The sequence below is a fragment of the Lolium perenne genome, chromosome 3 (assembly GCF_019359855.2).
Source record: "Lolium perenne isolate Kyuss_39 chromosome 3, Kyuss_2.0, whole genome shotgun sequence".
In the NCBI taxonomy this organism is placed as follows: Eukaryota; Viridiplantae; Streptophyta; class Magnoliopsida; order Poales; family Poaceae; genus Lolium; species Lolium perenne.
Genome location: NC_067246.2, coordinates 80,212,107 through 80,229,871, shown reverse-complemented (window position 1 = coordinate 80,229,871; position 17,765 = coordinate 80,212,107). Strand labels below are relative to the sequence as shown.

The following is a 17,765-nucleotide window of genomic DNA, read 5'->3' as shown; positions in this document are numbered from 1 at the left end:
AAAAATTTCGCTGAAAGATATGGACCTGGCCACAAATTTCAGAAAGATTTCTCTGGTTTTGCACGTACATTAGTGTATGGTGGGGTACAAATAGGAACTAGTAACAATCTAAAGGACACAGACTACGAAGAGATGGAGGTCGAAGAGGACCCTTCGTATGAACCGAATCCAGAAGAGATAGCTACTGCTGATGATGATCTTCATTCAGATGAGGATCAGCGCACTGTCGGCAAAACTTCAGCTCAGGTCTGTGGAACTATGTCTGAACTATGATAGGAAATACGTACATGCTAAATGTTTCCTACTAATGTAGCATCTACTTTGCTTGCAGATAGTTGCTTCTTCTGCAATAGTTGCACAGAAGAAGCGATCCATACCTGAAGTTGCACCATCCAACATTGCAACAAGATCAATGGCAACAACTGAACCTGAAGCTGGGTCATCTGATGAGCCGACGGCCACTGCTGGTCTGAACACTGAAGGAGCACCCTCACCTAACCAGATCATGACATCTGGAGGCAGCACCTCATCTCCTGAGGACAATCAAATTGTAAACTTTGAGCTGCAAGGTATGAAAATTTTTAAAAACTAAACACTGTACCGCATATTTTCATATAAAAGAGAATCATTTCATATCTCTTCTTTCAGAGACATTGACAACATCTGGCGGTAGTAAGAGAAAGAGAGGTGGACGCAGACGTACCATGGGCCATGGACTACATGAGTACACAAGAAGACATGGTGGCAATAAGATGCTAATTGAATTCACTGCTGGTGTCAGGAGACCCAAGGATTATGTCCAGTCAGCAAAGCTGAGCAATGAGGTTGGTATTCACATCCGTGAAAAATGCCGCTTGCAACATACTGGACACAAGACAAGAAAGATGAAACTCTCAAACATGTCATTCCTCATGCTATAAGTACAGAGCGGTGAGTCCCGTACAATCTTGGTTTAACCTAATTAGTATGCTACATGATCAACTATCTAAGAATCTACTGATTAATGCATCACTATTTTGAAGGGAAAGTTTAATATGGACAAAAATGATGAGGTGGCTCAAGATGTGTGCACTGATATGCTGCAAGTTAGTATTCGGCAGTTCCAATATAGGCTTAAAAAGGAGTATTGGCCGAAAATTAAAAATCTCACACTAGAGCAAGCATATCTCAAGAAGCCAGATCATGTAGAAGAGAAAAGCTGGAAAGAACTGGTGAAAAGATGGTTTGATGAGAAGTACCAGGTACATAAACGTTATTCCTTTCAATAACAGCTATCAATTCTTACATTTCTCTGATCTGGATAAATAAAATGCATGTACCGAACATAGGGACTGTGTGTAATAAATGGAAAGAACAGAGAAGCTGTGAAACAGCCCATACCACTGGATCTCGAAGCTATGTTGCTCACCGGGAACATCTAGTAAGTGTTCTGAATTTCCCAATACAGTTCATACTTCACATACACAGTGTACAATGGTAATGTGCATTCTACATTTTTTCAAGCGAAGGCTACAAAGCAGGAAGAAGAAACCTCTCCAATTGAATTTTTTAGAATCACACACACTAACAAGGATAACATTATGAGTGCTGAAGCAAAAAGTGCATATGTAAGAAATATTTCTTATTAGCACAATATAATATAATCCAGTTTTGTATGTTGTCCATGCAATGATTGTAATCTTTATGCAGGATCAAATGGTGGCAAAAAAAGCGGCGCCACGCAATGAAGATGAACCTGATTTGACTGATTTGCAAATTGTTCAGCTAGTTCTGAGCGAGAAAAGCCCATCCACCACCTGCAACAGCACATTCCTACCAAGATTGGGCGTCGCAACAAGTTCCAGGAAGTCTTCTGTCTCAGCTACACGCATCCGAGAGCTACAACAAAGATCGCCATGGGATCAAGAGCAGAACTCCATACGAGGCAGCTGAAACGCATTACCACGGTGAGATGCAGAGCAAGACTGCAAGAACAAGATGAAAAATTTGAAGAGATCAGAAGAAGCAGGAGGAAGAACTTGAAGTCGTGAAGAAAGCCCAAGAAGAAAAGACTCTGGCTTATGAAAAGAGGCTGACAGAAATGGATGCCGTGCTTAATTTGCTCTTGAGGACATCCCAGCCACCATCCATGTCTCAATCCCAGGGCAACTAATCTATTGCACCACCGTCCTACAACATTATTAATCATAGGTCTTTTAATTTCTTTGTGTTCCAATTGTAATTTTCTTATGAATCTTTCGGTCTGTGAGAGACATATATACTTCTTGTGCCACCATTTAAGTATGATATTTATTGTCTACTTTTTGATATTTCGCTAGTTTTTTTGTTTCCCAAATTTCGCAAATAATTCAAATGCTCTCAAATTTTGTCAAATTCAAAATGTGACGGAAAATGTCACAACGTCACTATTAAATGAAACCACGTGGCACCAATTTCTGGTCCCACTTGTCAGAATTTGTGGGTCCCACCAGTCAGCATTATTGGGACCCATATGTCGGCAACAACCTGGTCCCACTTGTCTGAATTTTGTGGATCCCACCGGTCAGAATATTGTGGGTCCAACTTGTCATAATATTTTGTGGGTCCCACCAGTCAGCACCATGCCGGTCCCACATGACAGATATCCATGTCAGTGCCGTCGGACCCACACGTAAGGCCACGTATGCTTTTTTGGACCAATCAGAAACTTCCCAAGATTTAGATATAGACGAAAGTTGCAATTTTTCGTGACAAACCTGTCTGTCAACAATGAACCTTTGATGTTGACGAATTTGCAGGTCATCACCATCAAACATTTGACGTTGACGAAAAAATGCATACCGTCACCCCCGATATTTTATGACGGAGCTTCCTTGACGAACCCCATGACGATCAAATTTTGTCACCGCGAAGTAATCCTTGACGAAAATTGGCCTTAACATGACGAAAGTGATTTGTCAAAAAAATTGTTTTCCTTTTTAGTGCTCGGATGGGATCCAGGACATCACGAGGAGTTCCGGAATGGTCCGGAGAATAAGATTCATATATAGGAAGTCACTTTCCAAGTTTGGAAATGATCCGGTGCATTTATGGAATGTTCTAGAAGGTCCTAGAAAAGTCCGGAAGAAATCACTATGGAAGGCGGAGTCCCGGAGGGACTCCACTTGCATGGCCGGCCAAACCCTAGGGGGGGAGGAGTCCTAGGTGGACTCCACCTTAGGTGGCCGGCCACCCCCCCCAAGGAAGGGTGGGAGTCCCACCTTGAGTAGGACTCCCACCTTGGGTAGGTTTCGTACCTATGGTAGGTTTTGGTTTCAGGTCTTATTCGAAGACTTGGATACCAACACTTGGGAATTTCCACCTATAAAAAGAGGGACAAGGGGAGGGTGGCCGGCCACTCTTGCCTCCCACCTTGGCCGACCCCCTTTGTGGCCAGCGCCCAAGCCCCCTCTCCCCAAACCCTAGCTACCTCTCCCCCACATACAACTCCCGCATACGCTTAGGCGAAGCCCTGCCGGAGTTCTCCATCACCACCGCCACCACGGCGTCGTGCTACCGGGATTCCGAGGAGGATCTACTACTTCCGCTGCCCGCTGGAACGGGGAGGAGGACGTCGTCTTCATCAACACCGTACGTGTGACCGAGTACAGAGGTGCTGCCCGATTGTGGCACCGTCAAGTTCTTCTACGCGCTTTTGCAAGCGGTCAAGATCTTCTACGCGCTTTTGCAAGCGGCAAGTGATCGACTACATCCACCACGAGATCTAATCTCGTTAGGCTTTGGAAATCTTCGAGGGTTAGTCTCATGATCTTCTCGTTGCTACCGTCTACTAGATTAGATCTTGGCTTGTGTTTTCGTTCTTGCGGTAGGAATTTTTTTGTTTTCTATGCTACGAATCCCATCAGTGGTATCAGAGCCGTGTATATGCATAGATTGGTTGCACGAGTAGAACACAATTGTTTTGTGGGCGTTGATGCTTTGTTGTCTTTAGTTCGTGTACTTTGCATCTTGCGGCATGGTGGGATGAAGCGGCCCGGGCTAACTTTACATGACCGCGTTCATGAGACTTGCTCCACGTTCGACATGCAACTTGAATTGCATAAGTGGCTTTGCGGGTGTCTGTCCCTCCCACCATAGTGAAGATTCAATTTACTCTTTCTATTGACAACACTAGTATCACCGTTGTGGTTCATGTTCGTAGGTACATTGGATCTTACTCGAAAACCCTAAACCACGTAAAATATGCAAACCAATTAGAGGTGTCTAACTTGTCTTTGCAGGGTTTGGTGATGTGATATGGCCATGATGTGATGATGAATATATATGACATGATCATTATTGTATTGTGGCAACCGGCAGGAGCCTTATGGTTGTCTTTATATTTCATGTTGTGGTATTATATCAAAATAGTTGTAATAGTTGCTACACACGGTGAACAACCATGAAGACGGCGCCATGGACGTTGATGCTACGCCGACGATGATGGAGATCATGCCCGTTGATTATGGAGATCAAGTTCGTGCTTTGGAGATGAAGATCAAAGGCGGAAAGACTAAAGGGCCATATCATATCACATTATGAATTGCATGTGATGTTAATCCTTCTTGCATCTTATTTTGCTTAGATCGCGACGGTAGCATTATAAGATGATCCCTCACATTAATATCAAGATAATAAAGTGTTCCCCCCTCGTATGCACCGTTGCTACAGTTCGTCGTTTCGAAGCATCTCGTGATGATCGGATGTGATAGACTCTACGTTCACATACAACGGGTGTAAGCCATGTTTGCACACGCGGAATACTTGGGTTTGCTTGACGAGCATATCATGTACAGACATGGCCCTCGGGACAACGAAAACCGAAAGGTTCAACACGAGTCATATGGATGATATGATCAACATGTTGATGTTCACCATTGAAGCTACATCATCTCACGTGATGATCGGTTTTGGAGTAGTGGATTTGGATCGTGTACCACTTAACAACTATGAGGGATGTTGTGTTAAGTGGGAGTTTATTAGTAATTAGATTAAAACTTGAACTAATTATCATGAACATAGTCTGTATAGTATTTTGAATTGAATTTGTAGAATTGGCATCCATTTTCTACCATGCGCTAGTCTTGTAATTGAGATAGAAAAACTGTTTAGTCTGACAATTAACTTTACAGACTGGTACCGTATTGTTAAAGAATCAAGAAATAATTAAGTCCTATTGCAAAATTTTAGTAAACCTCACATTGCTTATTCAAAGAACAATGGTTTCAATTAGTACCTAGAATCATCTTGTCTCCATGAAACTTGAAGTTCAAATCTGTTTGAAAAGTAAGGAGCTGAAAATTTAGTTTTCAGAAATAAGCAAGGTATGAGATATATGTGATATCTAAGACCTTATTGCAAGATGATAGAATATAATTTGGTGAGACTACATAAACTCATAAGTTTTATGGGAATGTACGAAGGTTGAAGACGCCCGGCGTTCCAATCCTCCAACTATTGGGGCACTAACGATATTCGCATATCCATGAAGTGATCGTCCTTAGTATGCACCGTTGCTAAGACTCGTCGTTTCGAAGCATCACGTGATGATCGGGTGTTATAGATTCTACGTGTGCATACAACGGGTGCAAGCCGGATTTGCACATGCGAATACTAAGGTTAAACCTTACGAACCTAGCATGTACAGACATGGTCTCGGAAAGTCGTCATGATGGATAAAATTATGAGTGAAATTGTTCATCATATTACAAAGTTGCTAATAGTGAAATCTGGAACACTTGTCATATGATGATCAACTTCAAAGTAAGAACCTCAAGGTTATTGGTATTTGAACAACAAACCTAGAAGTTATTGAAGGTGAAGTGTTTTCTGAGAATGAGGAAAGCTAAGAGAGAAACTACAAAAGATATTTTGGCAGAAAGAAAAGAAAAGACTAGAAAGTCTAGCTCAGGTGTATATAAATGATATACATGTTATGGTTGTATTCCTTGTTTGGTCACACAATGAAATTCTTGGGTATTTGTACCAGATTGGTTGGTATGAGATGTCATACAGTACAACGCAATGCAAGAATACAATGGCTTAAGTGACTGACAAGGAATATGATAGGAATGCACGTCTGGAACAAAAATAAAGCGTTATTATGTTCGTCATTGGCATTCTATCTAGCCCTTAGAATTTATAATAAAGAACTTAATAATTGTTATTTTGCTCTGGTCAAATGAAAACAATGAGTTGTTCAAATTATGACATTAATCCATGTACGATGGATAAGTTATTATAAATCTTAATGGTAAAACACACATGCATAACACTGACGCTAAAATGACATAAGGCAAATGATTTAAATTCCACTTATTTGTGGAACCGTCATTTAGGTCATGTTAGAAAGGAACGCATGAAGGAACTCCATGCAAATGGATTTTTTAGAGTCATTTGATTTTTGAATCGTTTGGCGCTTGCAAATCTTTTCTAAAAAGAATGACTAAAATACCGTTCATAGGCCAAGATTTGAACGGGCAACTAACTTAGTGAAAACATATATGATGATGTATGTGGTTCACTGGGCATAGTTGTGTGCGGGAGATTCTTCTACTTCATGAAAACTTCCAACAATGAATTGAGTCTATATATGTGGATATATTCGATACGGAAGAAGTTTGAAATATTTGAATGGATTCAAATAAATTTCAGCATGAAGTGGAAATCATCGTAATAGAAAAGTCAAATATCTATGATTGGATCATAGTGAAAATATTTGAATTACGAGTTTTAGCGAACATCTAAGAGAGTTATAAAGTTGTTCTACAACTCACGTTTCTTGGAGTATCATAGTGATAATGGAGTATCGAGAGATGTATCCAAATCTTGTTGGATCAATGATGAGATAAAATATGATGCCATTATATTTTTGTGGATTATGCTTTAGAGACTACCGCTTTTACACTGAATAGAGCATCATCATGATCCGTTGAAATGACACCATACGAGTTATGGCATGGGTATGAACCCTAATAGTCCTTTCTTAAATTTTGGTATGCATAGCATAAGTAAATAAGTTTACAACCAAAATCGAATGAATGTCTTTGTTGGTTATCCCAAAGAATTGATTGGGAATTCTTTCCACTATGGAGACAAAGAAAAAAGTGTTTGTCAATGTTTCTTACTTATTTCCAAGAAATTGTTTCTAGCAAAGTAATTAAGTGGGAGGACAATAGAACTTGATAAGGTTTATGAACCTGAGCATAATGATTAGAGTAGCGCAACATCGGAATTGGTTCCGGAAGCGGCCACGACGATCATGGCTCCCATGACTACAAAGTGTTTTAGCCATGGAGATTGAAGTACATATTGAACCTTGTAGGTATGGTTTACTTTGTGATAAAATAATTGATTTGTGAACAAAGGATTGATTTTGAACAATGATAAACCAACTACAAAAAAATAAGTTATGATGGGCCCTGACTCCATTAAAATGGCTATACGCCATGAAATCCAAGATAGATGAATACTTTTTGAAAGTAAATGGATCTATAAAATTGGTGGACTTGGATGGAATATCCTTGAATAAGTTCGACTTGTCGAAAAGTTGTTTACGACAAAGTTCAAAGAGTTGACTACGATAAGATTAGATCTTCCGTAGCAATGCTTATAGTCTATGTGGATTATTCTAGTAATCGCTACATATTTCTTTTATGAGATATGCTAGTAGGATGGCAAAATACATTACTTAACTGAAGTGTGTATTAAAGGTGTATACAAGATACAACCAAGAATTTTGCTAGTCCGTGGAATACTAGATAAGTATACGAACTTCAATTGGATGAAGTGAGTATCGCGGAGTTGGAATCTTCACCGGATGAAATAGTCAAAGAGTTTTTGATTTCATAAGAAACGATGAAGATGCTTGCATTTGCAAGAAATTAAGTGGGAGCGCTGAGACATATTTATAATACTTTATATAGATGACATATAGTTGGTTATAAATGATGTAATTATATACTTGATTAAAAGGTTTCATTGAGAATTAACTTCAATGAAAGAATATGGACTGAAACATATTTAGTGTCAAGATCTATGAAGATAGATTGAAACACATAATAAGTTAAGTCAAAGTACATAGAATGGATATTGAAGTAGTTCAATATAGAAATTTTAAGAAAATGTTCTTGTCATGTGAAGGTTTAATAAGACTTGAGTGTATCTAACACTCAATGAGTAAAAACACGGGAGTGATTATAGATCACGAATGATATGTACAAAATCAGATGTCATGTGCTCTAAAAGGTTAGGAGCATATACCAGAATGATTCATGTGATGATCATTGGATGACAGTAAGAATATCCTTGAGTACTTTAGAAGAACCAAGGATATATAAATAGTTTTGTATGGAGAAATGACGAACAAATCGCTGTAAGGTGTTGCACCGATATTTGTTTGGTCACATATAAAAATGAATTTCAAATCTCAATTAGGCTAAGTGTTGTTTTTAAAAAGGTAGCACACTGCTAGATTTAGAAGAGTTCTAAATATTGTGACGGATTCTACAAAAGAAGGCAGAGTGTGTCATTATTTTGACAATGATTGAGGATGTTAAGTCGAAAAGTTCTTTGAGAACTTGGTATAGTTCCGATAGTGTCAGAACTTTGAAGCTATATTGTGTGTGACAATATTGGTGACATATTTCAGACCGCGGAAGTAAGGTTCCACAAGAAGACCAAACATATTTAATGCCGACTCATTTGGAAAATGAGTGATGCGTGAAGACGCAAATGAATTGCAAAATACATACGTTTCTGAGTGTGTCAGAACCGTTGACTAAAACCTCTCCTGTGAGCAAAACATGATAAAGCACCGGAAGGCCAAGGTGTTATATCTTTACAAATGTAAACTAGATTATTGACTCTAGTGCAAGTGGGAGACTGTTGGAGATATGCCCAAGAGGCAATAATAAAATGATTATTATAATATATCTTTGTGTTTATGATAATGTTTACATACTATGCTAAAATTGTATTAACCGAAACATTGATACCTGTGTGTTATGTGAACAACAAGGAGTCCCTAGTGAGCCTCTTGTATAACTAGCTTGTTGATTAATAGATGATCATGGTTTCGTGATCATGAACATTGGATGTTATTAATAACAAGGTTATGTCATTATGTGAATGTGTAATGGACACACCCAATTAAGCGTAGCATAAGATCACGTCATTAAGTTCATTTGCTATAAGCTTTCGATACATAGTTACCTAGTCCTTTCAACCATGAGATCATATAAATCACTTATGCCGGAAGAGTACTTTGATTACATCAAACGCCACTGCGTAAATGGGTGGTTATAAAGGTGGGATTAGGTATTCGGAAAGTATGAGTTGAGGCATATGGATCAATAGTGGGATTTGTCCATCCAGATGACGGATAGATATACTCTGGGCCCTCTCGGTGGAATATCGTCTAATTAGCTTGCAAGCATATGAATGGTTCATAAGAGATGACATATCACGGTACGAGTAAAGAGTACTTGTCAGGAGACGAGGTTGAACGAGGTATAGAGATACCGATGATCAAACCTCGGACAAGTAAAATATCGCGTGACAAAGGGAATCGGTATCGTATGTGAATGGTTCAATCGATCACTAAGTCATCGTTGAATATGTGGGATCCATTATGGATCTCCAGATCCCGCTATTGGTTATTGGTCGGAGAGAAGTCTCAACCATGTCTGCATAGTTCGCGAACCGTAGGGTGACACACTTAAGGTTTGATGTCGTTTAAGTAGATATGGAATATGGAATGGAGTTCGAAGTTTTGTTCGGAGTCTCGGATGGGATCCAGGACATCACGAGGAGTTCCGGAATGGTCCGGAGAATAAGATTCATATATAGGAAGTCACTTTCCAAGTTTGGAAATGATCCGGTGCATTTATGGAAGGTTCTAGAAGGTCCTAGAAAAGTCCGGAAGAAATCACTATGGAAGGTGGAGTCCCGGAGGGACTCCACTTGCATGGCCGGCCAAACCCTGGGGGGGGAGGAGTCCTAGGTGGACTCCACCTTAGGTGGCCGGCCACCCCCCCCCCCCCAAGGAAGGGTGGGAGTCCCACCTTGAGTAGGACTCCCACCTTGGGTAGGTTTCGTACCTATGGTAGGTTTTGGTTTTAGGTCTTATTCGAAGACTTGGATACCAACACTTGGGAATTTCCACCTATAAAAGGAGGGACAAGGGGAGGGTGGCCGGCCACTCTTGCCTCCCACCTTGGCCGCCCCCCTTTGTGGCCGGCGCCCAAGCCCCCTCTCCCCAAACCCTAGCTACCTCTCCTCCACATACAACTCCCGCATACGCTTAGGCGAAGCCCTACCGGAGTTCTCCATCACCACCTGTCGTTGCCTAATCGACGGTACCCCGGAGGAGGGATCCTCACGAGGGGGAGAAGAAGTAGGGGCCATAGGGCGGAGTGCTCTCGGGACGGTGGTACGCGAGTTACCCAGCTTCGGAACACCTGCACGATGACAGGGCCTACTGCTGCTTGTCTGGAATTATCTGGGCGCTTTCGCGTTGTTACAATGAGTTGTGGTTGTGCCTCTAGGGCTCCCGGGATCCGGCTTATAAAGGCGCACGGATCTAGGGTTTACACGGAGAGTCCTAGCCGGATTACAGATAGCCTAGCTACGGTACAATATCTTGCCGTGCACGTCACGGATCCGCCTTCCATACACGTCGTACTGGATCCGGGTTCCTCATGGGCCTCCTTGGATCCGGGTCACTCCTAGGTCGGTACGGATCCGGCCTGCTGATCCTGGGCTGGATTTCTTCCTTCATGATCAACAGCAACTGGGCCGCCCGATGGGCCACATGCCTCATCACCATCTGTGGGCCACCCGGGCTTGCCGGATCTAGGCACTGTCGATGGTACACCCATGAAGTATACCCACAACAGTAGCCCCCAGAGTTCTCCGAGTTTCCCCTGCAGTTTCCGTCTTGCTGGTCCATCATGATCTCCGGCAAACGTTGGTAACGCGGAGAAACTTGAAGAGCTCCAACTTTGCATTTTCTTCTTTTTCCAACTTATAGCCGGAAAATGCTCCCATCCCGAGGGACTTCATCCATCGACGTTCCAAAGAACATTTCCGGGTTACTCCCTGCTTGAACGAAAGCCAATCTTATCTTCACAGAATCACCCGGAATCTTAAAAGACTCTAACGGTCTCGGAAATCCTTCATCTTCAGATCATGCTTAACAACGGAAGTTCCGTATTTCCCGCGCACAACTTCCTCATTTCCCGCGCTAAAGTTTCGCATATGCAAATCTTCAGCCGGAATTTTCGGGAGTGCATGGTTAAGTTACCTCCACGTCGTTTTACCGCATTTGACCTAAACACGTGTCATCCATCCAACGGCGCGACCGTTCAGTTTCCACCGTTGGATCCGGATCCCGAATCTCCGAGCGCGGCCTATAAATACCCCGCGGCCCGGTAAAAATTCATTCTTTCACCCCCTCTTCACCACATCGTCTTCCTCCTCGCGCCGCGCCGCCCGCCAGATCTTGATTCCGGCGAACTTCGCCCCGGTGAACCTCGAGTGCCGCCGAACCAAGGCTTCCCTCGCTCCAAGATTCTCACGTTTGAACGGGAAACTCGCTCCGCCGCCGATTCGTGGTCACGCGGGCCGATTTCCTTCAAGTTCGGCGACCTCATCCTCCGCCGGAGCTCCGTCGCGCCACCGCGCCATTAGCGGTAAGTACGCCGGACTTGTAGAAGACAACCTAGTGTAGAAGATAGGCTTAGTGATCCGGGTACTCAGACACTTTGTATGGGTGCAGCCGGAAGCATGCCACTCGAATCGTCACTTTGCACTGGTAGCTCTTCGAGTAGCCCGGATCCCAACCAAATAGAACCCATATGCCCGGATCCTATATCATTCCTGCCACCGTATGTTTCCGACATCAGACTAGCTCAACCTTTTTCCGCATCTTCCAGCACCGCTCCAAGCCGGATCCCTACCCTCCAAGAGCTCCAAGAAGAACTCGAGGGACAAGCTCGGATGGCAGCAAAGGTGCAGGAGGCGGAAAACAAGAGGGCGTCCAAAGCTCGGATCCGTGAAGGAGAACGAGGTCAATGGTGGCCTTGCGCAACCACCGACGTGGAGCTTAGAGAGCTCCAGAACGAGGGAATGATCTCCTCACACTGGAGTTTCGTTCGTGACTCCGACGCCCCCAAGCCAGAAGCCGGAGAAGTTGTCATGACCAAGGCTTGGGTGGAACGCGGACTTTCACTCCCTTGTTCGGAATTTTTTCCTCTCCATCCTCAACACCTACGGGCTCCAGCCCCACAACATTTGCCCCAATTCATACCTTCTCTTGTCCAACTTCGTGACTCTCTGCGAAGGACATCTTGGGATCCGGCCAGATGTCAAGTTGTGGCAATTCTTTTTCCGAGTGAAGAAAGAAACTAAGGACAAAGCAATGGTGAACTGCGGAAGCATGACGTTTATGCTCCGCCCTAATCGTATGTATCCTCCCCATGATTCACACTAGTCCGTCCGGTACTGGAACGCCGGATGGTTCTACGAGAAGAATGCTCCTGTTCCGGATGTCCACGAAGGCCTTCCCCAGTTCGTCAACGAACCTCCGGAAGAACTTGCAAGCTGGAGCTTCGTCCCTCCACTCGCCCTGACTCCAACCTTGGAGAAAGCTGCACGGAGAATCTCCTGGCTAGTCCACGACGGACTTACCGGACCCCAGCTTACACTTAGCTGGTTTACCCGGAGAATCCAGCCCCTTCGCTACAACGCGCGGTTGATGTGCGCTTACACCGGGGCGGATGATCTTCTCCGGGTTACCCGCCATGATCTTCCGGCTGACTCTCTGAAAAGAAGATTCAAGACGCTGGTGAAGATTCCGAGGGGCCAACAGGTCCCGGAACTGTTCAAGGATATCTATACGCACGATCAGTGTCCTCCGGTAAGCTTCGTTCTTTCCGTTGCTTCAAACTTCACAAGGATAACTCTAACTTCTGTTCATTTTCCTTCCAGCTCAATACTTTGGCGGAGGACAACTTCCGCACCATCATTCGCGTCCCCGTCACCAGCGACACGGCGGAGGAGGCTCCGGAAGACGACGAGGAGGAAGAGGACCAGGCACCCCGCAAGGCGGCCCCTCGACCTACAAAGCGTCCCCGCGCCAAGGCTTCCGGCTCTGAAGCCGGAGCTAGCGGCGAGGCCTCCGCCAAGAAGCCAAAGACGACGAAACCACCTCCGCTTGACTCAAGGAAGGCGGAGCGTGCGCGTCTACGGATGCTCTCGACGGCTGGCCAGGGCACACGCCCCATCATTCCCGGCGCCCCGTGAGTTTCCGAGCATGATGCGATTTTTACTTAGCGAAATTATTTCTTGTCTAAACCCTTTCACTTGTTTGCAGGAATCCGAAAACCGCTGCCACGCGGACCACCAGCCAGGAGCCCATCACGAAGTACATGAAGAAATCTCCGGCTGTTGGTCCCTCTACTCCAGTTCCACCCAGCGCTTCCCACCCAACTCCTCAACCGTCGCCTCCTCAGGCTGACCCATCTCCCCCGCCTGCCGCAAACACTCCACCGGAAATAATTCCGGTTAGCAGCGGGCACGTGGAGGAAGAAGATCCCAAGGCCAAAAGCCCTGCCCAAGAAGAGGCGGAAACACAAGGCCAAGGAGATGCGGAAGTCACTTCCGAGAAGGCTGGAGAGGGCGCTGGCGACATAGTCGTTTTTCCGAAGAACTTCGGAGATCCGGCGGACACCACTTCCACCCCCAAGGCGTATGCCACCAAGTTTTTTAACAAGCTGACTGAGGCGGAGAAGTGGGAACTTGAACAAGACCTGCTCAACGCCATGCTGAACAACGCCTGGGGGAAGCCGGATTCCAGGACATCGGAGATCCAGGACTTCAAGAAAAACATTGGCCAGTTCTGCGATCAACTTATCTGCAAGCAAAAGGTACTCCCCAGTAGCCCCCAAGCATGTAGGCGGAAACTCAAAAAGTAGTTAGCGCTTAAATGCTTAGAGAAAAATTACTTCCGGGAAAGTTTTTTAGAATGGACCAGTAGCCCCCAAGCATTATGGCGGAAAAGTTCCGGCAATGATGCTTTAAAAGAAACTACTGCTACAAAGTGAATTTTTACTCCTACACTGTTTAAATTTTACAGGAACAGCAGGCGCTGCACTACGAGCTGCACAAGAACATTTCCCTGCAGCTCCGCTTTACTCTGAGTCAGGCGGAAAATATCCGGACCCTGAAAGGATGAGAATGCGGAACTGGCTAAACAACTGGCAGACGCCCAAGGTTGGTTTCCGCCTTCTTCGTTATTAACCAAATTCCGACTTCAAATTTGCTGTTAACGTATATTATTATAGGCGCATCCTCCTCCCTTGCAACAGCTTCGACTGAACTTGAGAACCTGCGCTCCTCGTACCAAGAATTGGAGACGAAGCTAAAGGAGGCGGAACTTAAGAGGGAGCAGGCCGAAAAGCAGCTGGCGGAGAAAAACTCCGAGCATATCAGGGAGAAGGGCGAGCTGGAGCTGAAAAAGAATGCTGACAGCGAGACCATCAGGAGGCAGCAAAAAGAGCTCAACGGACTCCGGAAATTTATGGAGACAGCGGAGCAGCACTGGGACTTGCTCAATGAGAACATCTTGGGTATGATATCGGAACCTTGTCAAGATATTTGCTCCGATTCTTTTTACTTTGCGCTCAAATTGCATGCTTATATCCTGATTATCTTTTTATGTAGAGCCGCTTGGGTACCCGGAACAGCGCCGGAATTTGTTCCCACGAGACGATCTTCTGCAACTCGCGGGTGATGACTGCAAGGATCTCATCTCCGCCTCCCGCAAAATATGCCATAACTTGAACATCAAAAGGAGCCGCACTTGTGACGTGCGCAAGCTTATTGGTAAGATGGACGTTCTGCCGGAGCTGGTGACTGATCTACAAGCATCTTCAGCCCGAGGCGCAGCTGCAATGGCCTTGACCATGTGCCTAGCACATACTCCGGGTCTTGATCTTGATGAAGTGACCACGGGCGTTCCTCCGGATGCGGACGTCGGCGAGCTGCTGGATGCAGTGAGCGGCTACGACACCCGCATCGCGCGCAGGATCCGGCACGAGGAATTCTACGACAAGGTCGTCCTCGCTGCTGACGAGCCCTTAGAAGCGGAACTTTTGAAGGATCTCGACGCCCAGGCGCGACCTGCGGAATCCGGAGCCGAGTTTACCTGGACCAGCTCCAAGGATGCGCCCCAAGAAGAACCCAAGACCAGCACTGCTGCTTCCGAAGAAAAGGAAAGTGAAGAAGACGTATCTTCTCCGGCCGAAGGCGCCAAGGAACAAGATCCAGAGGGCAAGACTTCTCCGGCTAAGGGGGAGTGAGAACTTTTATTCCTGCGGGAAAAGCAATGCATCATTTTGGCCCCAGCGAGGGTTTGTAATAAGACTTTAAATTCTTAAGTAGCTAGGAACGAAACAATTATGCATGGGGCGGAAACACTTATCCTGCTATCCGTTAAATATTATGTGCATGTTTCGTTTTATGTCGGAAAGCAAGTGCTGACTTCGTTATTTTCCGGCTTGCTCGCTTGACCTTCCACGAGCCGGAAAACCGTAGCCGGAAACGCTCGCCAGCGGCGACGAAACCCAATGGCAGTCCGTCCATAACCGCGGAAACAAGCCCCCAGGCATAGGTGCCGGAAATCGCTACTAGGAATCCACGAGTTCGCAACAGATAACAACTTAATCAGAAAACTTAAGCTTACGTCCTAAAGGACGATTTTGAAAATCACAACTTTCATACACGCCTAGGCGGAAAAAATCCAGCTCTGCGGTTTTAGTTGGAAAAAACATACACGATCTAAAATGAACAAGTAAAGGAGGTAAAAGACTCGAAGAGTGAACCAGAAGCTTTATTTCATTGATCATGTATAACTATTACAGAGTTTAGAACTCGGAAAATATATGCTAAGTGTAGAAAGGACGTAGCTGTGCGATATTCCAAGGGCGATCTGTTTCATCGTAGATGTCATCCGGATCCTCACGCTTGCGTTTCCGGTGCCAGTTAGCAGGTCTATCCCTTAACTCGCGGAAATCAACAAGGTAGTACGACCCGTTATGAAGCACTTTGCTAACGACGAAGGGTCCTTCCCATGGAGATTGCAGCTTATGGTCTTTCACCTGTCGAAGGCGGAGGACCAGGTCTCCTGCCATAAAGGAGCGTTTCCGAACTCGACGACTGTGATAACGTCGGAGCTTTTGCTGATAGATGGCGGATCTCTGATCTGCTAAGTTCCGAGCTTCCTCGATCAGGTCCACAGATAGCTGTCTGGCCTCGTCAGCTGTTTCTTCATTGTAGGCGGAAACTCGCGGTGAATCGTGGATGATGTCGGAGGGAAGTACGGCTTCGGATCCGTATACCAGGAAAAAAGGGGTAAACCCTGTTGATCTGTTAGGGGTAGTTCGTAAACTCCACAGAACAGCCTCCAACTCATCAGCCCAAGCTCCGGCTGCTCGTCGCAGCGGTCCTTCAAGGCGTGGTTTAATTCCTGATAATATTAGGCCGTTAGCCCTTTCAACCTGACCATTGGACTGTGGATGAGCCACAGATGCGAGGTCCAGTCGTATCCCCATTGTCTCACAATAATCCCTCAATTCTCCTTGAGCAAAGTTCGTGCCATTATCTGTGATTATGCTGTGCGGGATGCCGAATCTCATCACGAGGCTGCAGACGAATTTTAGTGCCGTAGCACCGTCGGCTTTTCTCACTGGCTTAGCCTCGATCCATTTGCTGAACTTGTCAACAGCGACCAGGAGGTACTCAAAACCGCCAGGAGATGATCTTTTTAACTTACCAACCATATCGAGCCCCCAGACCGCAAATGGCCAGGTGATAGGTATGGTCTTCAGCTCTTGGGCTGGAGCGTTTGGTTGAGTAGCGTAGTACTGACAACCTCGGCAGGTCTTGACTATTTTATCAGCGTCTTCTTTAGCTGTAAGCCAATAGAAACCTAACCGAAAAGCTTTTGCAACGAGTGATCTGGGAGCGGCGTGATGCCCGCAATCCCCTGCGTGGATCTCTGAGGATTTCAATGCCATCTTGATTGGAGACGCATTTAAGAAATACCCCTGCTGCACTTCGTTTGTAGAGCTGTCCATCAACTATTGTGTAGGTTCTTGCTCGTCTGATGATCTGTCGTGCGAGGACCTCGTCCTCTGGCAACTTCTGATCGATGAGGTAGTCCAGGAAAGGCTGGGTCCAAGCCGGAATGATAGCCATCACTTCCCTAGCCGGAGACACTGCCACCTCTGGGTTTTCCGGGTTAGCGCCCTTAACTGAGGGTATCCGGAGGTGCTCCAGGAAAATGCCAGGCGGAATTGGTTTCCTGCCGGATCCGAGCTTGGATAGCATGTCTGCCGCTGTGTTATCGTCTCTCCTGACGTACTTGACTTCGTATCCGAGGAAGCTCTTGGCAATCTCGTCAACTTCGTCTCTGTAGGCCGCCATGACGGAATTTCTGGCGTTCCAGGTTCCGGCTACTTGTTGTGCCACCAGGTCGGAATCTCCACAGCATATGATGTGCTTGATCCCAATTTCCTTAGCGATGCGCAGACCGTGCAGTAGAGCCTCATATTCCGCCATGTTGTTGGTAGCTTCGAAGTGGATCTGCAGAACATACTGCAATTCTTCTCCGGTAGGGGATTTCAGGGTGACTCCGGCTCCTGAGCCTTGATGCTGTTTGGATCCGTCGAAGTGCATGACCCATG

At 45.4% G+C, this 17,765-nt stretch overlaps 2 protein-coding genes across 2 annotated transcripts in view; both read left to right on the top strand.

The window, feature by feature from the left end:
* LOC139837928 (uncharacterized) overlaps positions 1–14,254 on the top strand; it is a 34,057-nt gene extending 19,803 nt beyond the window's left edge. The window contains exons 2-3 of the mRNA XM_071827247.1: positions 13,533–13,946; positions 14,156–14,254. Coding sequence (XP_071683348.1) covers positions 13,533–13,946; positions 14,156–14,254 — 513 coding nt within the window. The remainder of the gene's footprint in view (positions 1–13,532; positions 13,947–14,155) is intronic.
* LOC127341809 (uncharacterized) lies at positions 14,254–17,036 on the top strand. The gene is made up of 3 exons (XM_051367742.2): positions 14,254–14,292; positions 14,364–14,648; positions 14,743–17,036. Exons 2-3 carry the CDS (start codon positions 14,600–14,602, stop codon positions 15,378–15,380), a joined length of 687 nt encoding a protein of 228 aa, XP_051223702.2. The 5' UTR covers positions 14,254–14,292; positions 14,364–14,599; the 3' UTR covers positions 15,381–17,036.
* Positions 17,037–17,765: the final 729 nt, after the last annotated feature.

What these genes read in the sequence shown, in the direction of transcription:
- LOC127341809 (XM_051367742.2), top strand. Translation starts at nt 14,600, where the DNA reads ATGGAGACAGCGGAGCAGCACTGGGACTTGCTCAATGAGAACATCTTG. An exon ending in GCTCAATGAGAACATCTTGG is followed by an intron (nt 14,649 to 14,742) that starts GTATGATATCGG and finishes CTTTTTATGTAG; the next exon opens with AGCCGCTTGGGTACCCGGAA.